General features: G+C 37.1%; 1 protein-coding gene across 1 annotated transcript; it reads right to left on the reverse strand.

Annotated features, from left to right (window-relative positions):
* Positions 1-1,620: 1,620 nt before the first annotated feature.
* LOC107728607 (fibromodulin-like) lies at positions 1,621-4,939 on the reverse strand. The gene is made up of 3 exons (XM_016538840.1): positions 4,869-4,939; positions 3,124-4,019; positions 1,621-2,422 (listed from the first exon to the last, which is right to left on the reverse strand). Exons 2-3 carry the CDS (start codon positions 4,001-4,003, stop codon positions 2,271-2,273), a joined length of 1,032 nt encoding a protein of 343 aa, XP_016394326.1. The 5' UTR covers positions 4,004-4,019; positions 4,869-4,939; the 3' UTR covers positions 1,621-2,270.
* Between the last annotated feature and the right edge of the window lie 4,626 nt (positions 4,940-9,565).

Raw genomic sequence — 9,565 nt, forward strand, 5'->3', positions numbered from 1 at the left:
GTTGACATTCCACAGACCCTCAATGACTGGACACTGAGGGATGGAGAGCAAACATAAGATCTTTGTATCAAGCCTGATAAGAGAGCACAACCTTAAAATAATCAGGCAACTTATTAACTCAAAACCCTCAGCTTTTCTACTGGTTTAAACATCTCACCACCTGCATTTAAGCCTTATAAATCACTATCATCGTGTTAAGCGCCAAATTACAGTATGGTTTGCCGATACACATGAACCATTTGTCAGAAACAGGTCATGAGGTGTTTACCACAGCCTGATGTTATTGCCCAGAAGTGTTTTGACTGTCATTAAAGTGCTTACCAGGTAATTACAGGTAAAGGAAACAAACAGTAGCCCCTCAAAGTCTGTGTCTGTTTCAGAAAAAAGGGTTAAAATAAATGAAAAGACATGGAACGAGAGTGAGCACCTATAAAAAAGCTTGACAGATGTGGTATAATTTTAATTGTTCAGGTAGCCATGCGAGTTAAATCTCAGATAAAATGGTTATTTCTTTTAAACTTTTTATTGAGTTTACCATCTCTAACAAGACATTGGTTGTCAAAGTGAAAGAGCGCCTTGCTGACGAGTTTCCAATGCGTAATGTCCTTGTGACTTTGGTTTAAAAAAAAAAAGTAAGCTATACTCTAAAAATAATCTGCATTCAGGGTGTTTGCATCCAGGGTTTTAAGAAAGTAGAATTATTACAAATGAAGACACTTATAATAGTGAGTCATCTGCATTCACCACTTTCAAACTGTTGCAGGATGAAATACTCCCTGTTACACACTTACTAAAGTCACAATATGATGTCACAGCCATAGCCCTATTAAAAACAAAACAAGAAACAAAACAAAACAAACAAAAACATAACAAAACAAAAACAAACAAAAAACAAGAAACAAAACAAACAAAAACCATAATAAAACAAAACAAAAACAAGAAACAAAAAACAAACAAACAAGAAAACCCGGACCATTAAGGTCAAAACATGTTCTCAAATCTGTGTAATGTGAAAATAATTGCCAGAGACTTGCAGGCTAATAACACATGACTTGCAAATTGAATTACTTTAATATGTAACTGATTCATGGCATAAAGCACAAAAGCTACATTTTCCCAACTGTCAGTGTTCTTTGAAGGTTACTTCCTTGATTCAGGCCTCAATCTATCTAAATCTAGAAATACTCTAACAACATTTCAAAGACGTGTCAACATATAATTAAGATTTAATAGAAATAGCTTGATATTAAGTAATGATTAAGAAACATCTGTCAAAATTTTATTGTTGACTTAAGGGTAACTTGAGACATTGTGTTATAATCTATGATATCAGAATCAAACAAAGTAAATGAGCTGCTTGTGTTCTGTGATTTCTTTAATAGAAATATGGTTTTACATTAACTAATCTCTCTTTATTTTCTAAGTAGGCATTAGCAAGAGCCAATTTACATATAAAGATATGAATGTCGTCACAGAGAACTAGAGAAATATGATTTGTTTGGATATGTTTTAAACTCACGTAAAAGCATTTCATACATCAAAATATTAGCTTTATTGAGTTACAAGAAAGGTCTACAGGCATGTTTAAACACCAGAACCTCAGTCATTTTTATAACACATGCAATACATTTTGTTCTTAAAACACAACCATTCAAAGTTTTTCTTTCCCCCTTTAAGATGTAAATGGAAGATTTTCTTTAATTTTCTCATGACGATATCATATCAGACAATACATTATACAAGTTAGATGGATGTAGTCAAGTAAGATCTTTCTGTTCTCCATTCAGTTCTTCTGTCTCACATGTAGAATAAATACTCACAGCATTGTTCAAACTTCTTTCCTGAAGAGACATGAATCCACAAACCTAAAGTAAATCAAATGTGTATCAAACAAATAGCAAAACTGCAATGTTGACTTTAGCACTGCCAATAGTGTCATCCAACTGACAGACAAGCACACAAACAGAGTAAAAGCACAGAAAGGCATATTAAAATGGCTATGTGGCTTTTGAGGAAAAAAAAAAACTAGCTTCACATACCTTAACAGAGGATCTCCATTTCCTATCTAAATCTCTCAATATCCTTTCCCCCCATTTCTGTATTTGTACTTCTCTCTAAAATCCACAGGAAATTATATTCCTCTCCTACAACATCCCAAGGCACTATAAATTTCCCTACAATAAAAAATGTACATCAATGTACAAGTCATGCCACTCTGATATAATAATTTGAGGGAAACAAAAGAGCCCCCTGCTGATTGGACACTGCCATTACACTGCAATATCAGTAGCCAGACGAAGGCAAAGGGCAGCTTCAGAGGGCATGTCTCCAGCACTGATCTCATTTCCTTCCAGCCTCAAGACTTGCAGCTTCGAGAAGTTCATCACATCCACCACACTGCAGAAACTGCCTAGTGAAAACTCTGAAACGAATGGAAAACAAGTTTTATATGCAATTTCAACATGCCTGGAATGGGAACAGTCATTGGATGAAAATAGTTGACTGTTTCACTAAATTACACTGGAAGAAATAATTTTCTTAATCATTTTTCAAATCAAAATTAAGCCTTAAAAAAAATCTAAAATCCTTAAGATTCATTTACAAGCAAAATGAGTGATAAGAGAATGTCAAAATATACAATTTTAAATATTCTTCATTTTATTTTTATTGTTTGTAATCATAAAATCTCACTAAATGTTATTTAAAAATGAATACATGTATAAAAAAAAAAAAGTAGGAAAATTAACATTTAAAATGAATTACCTAATTAAATAAATTATGTTTTGCACTTTTACATCGCCAATTATATCTTTATATTACTAATTTATATAATATTTTTTAACTTTTTCTTTTTTCAAAAAACCATTGTTACATTTTATTTTTTTTGTTTAGACAAGATATGTTTGGATATTTTTTTTATTAGAATTAGAATTATGTTTTGCAATGTAAAGCTTTTGTCTGTTATTCCATTCATGGACTATGATTATATTTCAACTTCAAATTTTTCATTGAATAAACCTAATTATAACAAATAAGGCTGAAATAATTACTCAAGTAAATTAAAAAAAATAAACAAATGAAAGTGTATATACAAGTGTTAAAAAATATGTAGAAGTGCTGTACCTTTGATCTGATTGGCCTGTAGATAAAGATGTTGCAGATTAGTACTAACAACAGGAATGCTCTCCAACTTGTTGAAGGACAAATCCAGCTCCACCAGACCGCTGTTGTTAAAGGTGTTTTGAGGGATGCCTTTGTTTGTGAGCTCATTGTGAGAAATACGGACATACTGCAGGTTGGTGAACTGGCCGAGGAAGTTCTCTGGAACTGCTTCGATGGAGTTGGACTCTAGGTAGAGCTGGTGGAGCATCTCAGGAAGACCATTAGGAACCTTCTTGAGCTGGTTACCGCTCACATCCAGCAGAGTTAATGACTTCAGACCTTTCAGGCCACTGATATCCTGGAGACCGTTGTTATGGAGCAAAAGTATGGTCAAATTCTCCATGCCCTCAAAAGCATTGGGGGGCAACTTGGTGATTTTATTGTGATTGAGACGAAGGTCATGCAAGGAGCGAGGCAGGTTGGACGGCACCTCGGTTAGGTTGTTGTTGTTCAGGTACAGGCGATCCAAGTCCACCAGTTTAGCAAACGCTTGCTTGCCCACTGAGTTAATGTGATTCTCATGCAACAAAACCCACACAAGGTTGGTGGCATTTCCAAAAGCATTATCTGGGACAGAGGTGATCTGATTGTGTTGCAGGTACACATACTTCATCCGGGATGGGATGTAAGGCATTTGTTTCATGTTGCGGTTGTCGCAGTACATGGCGATTGGGAAGGTTGGAGGACAGTCGCACTCCTCGGGACATTCTCCTCCAGTGTTGTCGGCCTGCAGAGAGGCGTAACCATGGCTGTGAAGGGAAGAAAGCCACTGGAAAGGATCTCTGTCCTGAGCCAGCGAGAACTTCAGGAGTCCCAACAGCAGAAGAGCGATTAGCCGCATTGTCACTGGCAAGAGACTTGACAGCAGCAGACAGAAAGAACACTTTTAAGATTTGTAGGATTAATTAAAAATGCGTAATTAGTGACTACCCTGCTGTAAAACCAGCCTTGGATAGACTACTGGTCTTAGCTGGTTTGAGCTGGTCTAGCTACCCACCCAGCCCATATAAGCTTATGCTAACTGGTTTAACCAGATACCCTAAGCTATTTTTCTTGCTATAGCTTTTTCCAGCAAAGTCTGGCTGGTTTTATTAGAGTTTTGGTCATTGTATGACTAGTTAAGCAGCAAACAGCCTCGCCAGGCTGGGAAACCAGGTAAAATAGTGAGGACAAACCATCTTTAACTGGTTTAAGCATTTTTTTTTCTAGCTGGGTGGCTAGCTGGTCTTCCAGATTGTTTAGATGACAAGTGACCAAAATCCATCTGTAACCATAGCAGATCAGATCTGAAGGCTGAAGAACCAAAATCAGTTTTGATTGCTTCAAAATGGTTTTGCAACAGGGAAAGGTGCAGGAACACCAAAAATGGAATTATAGATAAAAACTAAATACTGAAATTATTGCAGATCAGGCAAAAATAGTTAAATGCGTGTGATAAAACTGAAAAATAATGGCTATTGTATAAAAACGAACAGGTCAGGTAGGAAACCCAGGCATTTCATTTATCTATACAGTGCTTTAAGTAAAAACAGTTTGAAAAACCATATTCCCGCAAAATAGCAACACAACCTGTATTCAACTACTGTGAGCTTGTTCCACTTAGTACCAAATCCAAAGACTCCATTGATGCAGAAATGCAAAATAAGACGAGAATAAATAAATAATAAATCTTCCAAGTAGGCAGTAGAAAACAGCATCACACCTACCTGATCAGCAAAAGCTCTGCCTTCTCTTTGTCTCACTGTGAGTCCTTGTAGCAAAATGAAGTGACTTTGGCAAAGACTGCAAATACCCCTTCTCCCCTACAAGCTTTTTTGCCTCCACCCTCCAAAGCCCCCTCTCAACCCCCGTCCAATTACAGAAGGCTTGCCTTTCTCCATCCCAAGTCCATTTTTCACCAGCGTTGAGTGGCTGGTCTCGATCACTCCCAGCTGTGGAACATGTTAGGGACATCTGCGTCTGCATACATCAAGCTTTTCTCATTAAGGAGAATGTGGCCCTTACTGGGAGACGGACCAAACGATCAACAGTGCATGAGGGAGCTGTATACAACTCTACTGACTTACCTTCTTACCTCTGAGCCGCCCAAGAGGCACAGCAGACATGTTCCCTTCAGATTACAAAACAGACACATTTTTAGCACATATTTTCAGATGCAGACTCAATGACTCAAGTCATTTACCTGAAAGCAGTGGCAAATCATAAACAGTCTGTCATTCGATCTCTTGTGTGTTTCATATCTACTTGGAGTTTCATATCTCCAGGCACTCATCCTGAGGAATGTCAGGTCCTCCATCTCCTGAGAGGCCTCTCTTTGTGGTCTTTGATGGCTGGTTGCAGCCAGCTGGTTTTTGGTAAGCAGATCTGTGGCACGCTAGAGGTGCTGGGCTTTGGACTCGACACAAGACATAAAGCCAGACAGCTTCATGTTCTGACAGCTCCAGGACTGAATCACAAACACAGGTCCTGAGGGAGCCTCCATTTTTATTTATTGTGTGAAGGGTTGAAAAACCATAGGTGTGGATGGGTAGTAGTGGGAATTGTGCATGCTTTGGCACCTTTGTGTAGCAGGTTTGCTTTAATGATTTAAAAAATCATTGTCAGCCTTCCAAATACAGTGCAAATGTAACTAGAGTAATCAGTTGTACCAATAAGGAGGTACATTAATGATTAATAGGCTACTAAATTGCAATTTCACCATTACATATAATTTTACCACTATATATTTATACATGTAAAGATTCTTAAGTCAAAAAAGCAATCCAACATTCAACTAATTGCATTTTAGCTAAATATAAGCCATTTTCATTTAATTCCAATTAACATGCCCTTAGCAGGGAGTTTGATTGACAGGTGATCTGACCAATCATAATGCCGAATCTGCCATTTTGTCTGACAAACAATCCAGACAGGAGAGTAGATTAACATCGGTGCTTGAACTTGAAAAATTATGTATTGACGTCCTTCCAGGGTCATGTTTATTTTGTGCTATAACTATTAAAGGGGTCATCGGATGCAAACTTCACTTTACAAGTTGTTTGAACATAAATGTGTGTTGGAAGTGTGTGTACACATCCACCCTATAATGATAAAAATCCACCCAGTGTTTTTTTTTAAATCCCTATTTTAAAATCCCCTTTCTCAAATCAGGCTGTTCTGAGATTCCTGTCAGAATGACGTAGTTCTGTACAGGCCCCTCCCACGATAGCTGATTGACAAGTCCATCTTAATTAAGCGATTGACGTGTTTTGTTGTTGGATGTAAGAATGAATATAGCAGTCGTCATTTACTCCTGACATCTGAGCCGCTGAAGACGCAGAGGATTAACGTTACTTTCGTTTCTGAAGGGAATGCGCAGATCCCCGATCTGCCTAAATGTGTCTAAGTTTGCGCGAATCATTCGTGATCCAGCTTCATCTACAGAAGAAGTGAGTATAAGGGTTTTTTATGAATCTTTGCAAATCGCCTTTCCTAATAATGTGCTAGTTAGCCAGTTTTGCAGCTGACGGTTAGCAAGTTCCGTGGCTAAATGCGGCTAAAGTAAACAGTATGGCTCATCACCCCAAGGAAGAGAGGGGCGGGGGCAGCAGAGCTCATTAGCATTTAAAGCAACATGGACTAGAATGGCTTGCTGAAAACAGAGCTGATTTTGGCAGGGTAAAAAAGGTGTTTTTTACACTACCATTGAGAAATTTTAACCAAAGTATGTTATAGACTTTTCATTAAGACCCTAAAGAATCATATCAACTTCTGGAAAATGGGCATCCGATGACCCCTTTAAATAGGAAGATTTGATCGGTTCACATGCCACTTGAACTAAGGTGCTACAGCGATCTGTCACGACACATTAAAGAGCCCACAAAATGGTATTTATTGTTTGAATTTCTTACAAAATGACAAAATTTGAAAGCTTAAGACCAAAATTGACCTGCTCTGTCTTGTCTTTTGGCACGTTGTGGGTTTCCTTTTTGCTCCGTGATGTATTTTTCACTGCGTGAGAACATAATGTGTTTTTTTTCACAAGAGTATGTCAGTCTAATTCTGTAAATGGCTTAACTTAGCTAGCTGATTTACTTACTAAACACACCTATTAACCTTTAAAACAACTTTAGCAAGACATTTTAGCATTAATTGTGAAAGAAAATTCAAGTTATATAGACTGAAACAGCATAAGAATTCCTCACTCCCCAGTACCTCTTCATACTGTTCACTATTTGGATGCATAGATCACTAGATCTCTATAGCATAGTGTTTTCCATACTGTTGCTGCAAGTTAGCCTGACTGTCTCTAGAAAAAGCTTCAGGTCCAGAACGCACAGGGTCTAATCCCAGAGGGAGGTGAACTCAGCATCAGGAAACACTTTACATTCCTGCCATCCCTGTCCCTGCTCCTGCTGATCTCTCTCCAGCCGTGACTTAGCCTCTTTGAACTTTAGAATGATATGTGATTTGTGTTTCAGCACACAGAGGTCAGACAACAGAGGTGACCTGAATCACTGCGAGACATGCTTTCTTACGTTATCTTCAGTGATGACCTCTGTGTATATGAAGACTGAAGCTATTAGCGATCAAGCAGAGCAAGTTATTCTGCCGGAATTTTGTCCATTCTATAGATGTCTGATTCTAATGTATTATTCTAATAGCTATACAGCTCTAAGCCAAGAACTCTGTCATCAATTACTCACCCACATGTTGCAAAACTGCATGACTTCATTTTCCTGTGGAAAATAAAGAAAACAGAACATAAGAAATATTTAGATATAGAGAGATATTTAGATGTGTGTGTGTGCGTGCGTGTGTGTGTGTTTTCCAACTGCCTCGTGATTAAAAAAAATGCATACAGGTTTTAAATTACCATTTAAGAGATGACTGAATTTTCTAGCATTACTAGAATTTATATTCTAAATACAAGCAATTAAAAATATTTCCACACATTTCAGCATAATCTGACATGCACAAAAGATACAGCTGGACAGTAACAGCACACCATAAAATATTCTGCATATAAATAATAATCCAGCTTTACCATCACAATAATTTACACAATAATTTACCATCATTCATGTTTTTATTTTTAAAGTCATACAAAATGTAAAAGGCTGAAATTCGGTGTTTTCAATAAAAATCAATCCCTTGGACATATAAGTGCATCCATTTGTTTTGTTTCATAGTTTTGATGAATTTACTATTATTCTGGTAGCTAGAATTCAGCAGATAATAAATTAACATGCCAAAGTATACTTTAGTAACCCTATGCCATTAGTCAAACCATTATGATATTAGCCTATTTGATCTGAACTCGCATAGTAGTGAAGATAGTTTGAGATATAGCGCCCTCTAGGCATCAATTTAAGGAAAAGCATGTGATGTAAGGAAACTGAAATACCCTGTAAACTGACTGTCACACCCGCTCTGTAACATCTCCTCCAACTTGCCTGTCCTGAGCCATTGGCTTGGCATGACTTTGCCACGGCTAACCGCAAAATATCCACAAAGACCTCAGTCATCACATGCCAAGGGAGAAACCGCTCACACGACTAGTGCATGCTTATGAAAATGCAAACACAAACCACACTGTACACATGTAAGCAGTGCTTTGACTGGTTCTAATTATACACAGAATTTAAACTGACTGGAAATTGTACACAAACTTGTGAAGAAAACATTGAGAACAGTGAGGAAGTACAAGAGACGAAGGAGAACATGAGTGTAAAGATTTATGGATGCATAACCCTAAATATACTGAAGGAGATCCAGACACTGATTAATTTAACCCTACATAATTTAGCAACAAGTTTTGATTCCAGTGTTTCATTCTTTTTCTTTTTGTTTGCAGTCAAGCTGCGCCTGCCGGGTTACAAAGTAAGATTCCAAAAGCACTGGAAGGTTCTTAATTTCCTTCTGTTTAAATGGAAAAGAAATTTGGCAGCCAGTGGCAGTCTACAGTGTTTCAGGGAACAGAATAACATAAACACCCCTTCAAAAACACTCTAGCTCAAGCTCAAAGCAATACTTTTAGAGTTAAGTCAGTGTTTATCAAAAACGACCTGTCTAGCCTTCAAAGAGAGTTCAAAGGACTAAGGGAAGGGGTTTCAAATCCTCTATATGGGTCAGTCACACACCATATTTATTTTGGTGTCCTAAGCAAATTTGAATATAAAACAAAATAATTTGCAAATAAAAATTATGCCTGATGATTAAAAAAAATTCCTTGAGAAATTAAAATTTTATAAAACATGGTTCCTTTCACATTTTGTGAAATTTCAGAATAAACTAAACTATTACTGTTATCTGTGTTCATTTACTATAGATTAAATGTTTCACAATATATTTCATAATATACAGTGTAATATACACATATTACACACACACACACACACACACATATATATATATATATATA

The sequence above is a fragment of the Sinocyclocheilus rhinocerous genome, unplaced genomic scaffold, assembly GCF_001515625.1.
Source record: "Sinocyclocheilus rhinocerous isolate Xijiao unplaced genomic scaffold, SAMN03320098_v1.1 scaffold757, whole genome shotgun sequence".
Lineage (NCBI taxonomy): Eukaryota > Metazoa > Chordata > Actinopteri > Cypriniformes > Cyprinidae > Sinocyclocheilus > Sinocyclocheilus rhinocerous.

Bases quoted from the DNA above. Each gene is read 5' to 3' on its own strand.
- LOC107728607 (XM_016538840.1), bottom strand. From the start codon at position 4,003: ATGCGGCTAATCGCTCTTCTGCTGTTGGGACTCCTGAAGTTCTCGCTG. The intron at 2,423-3,123 runs GTACAGCACTTC...CATTCGTTTCAG, and splicing joins ACAGGCCAATCAGATCAAAG to AGTTTTCACTAGGCAGTTTC.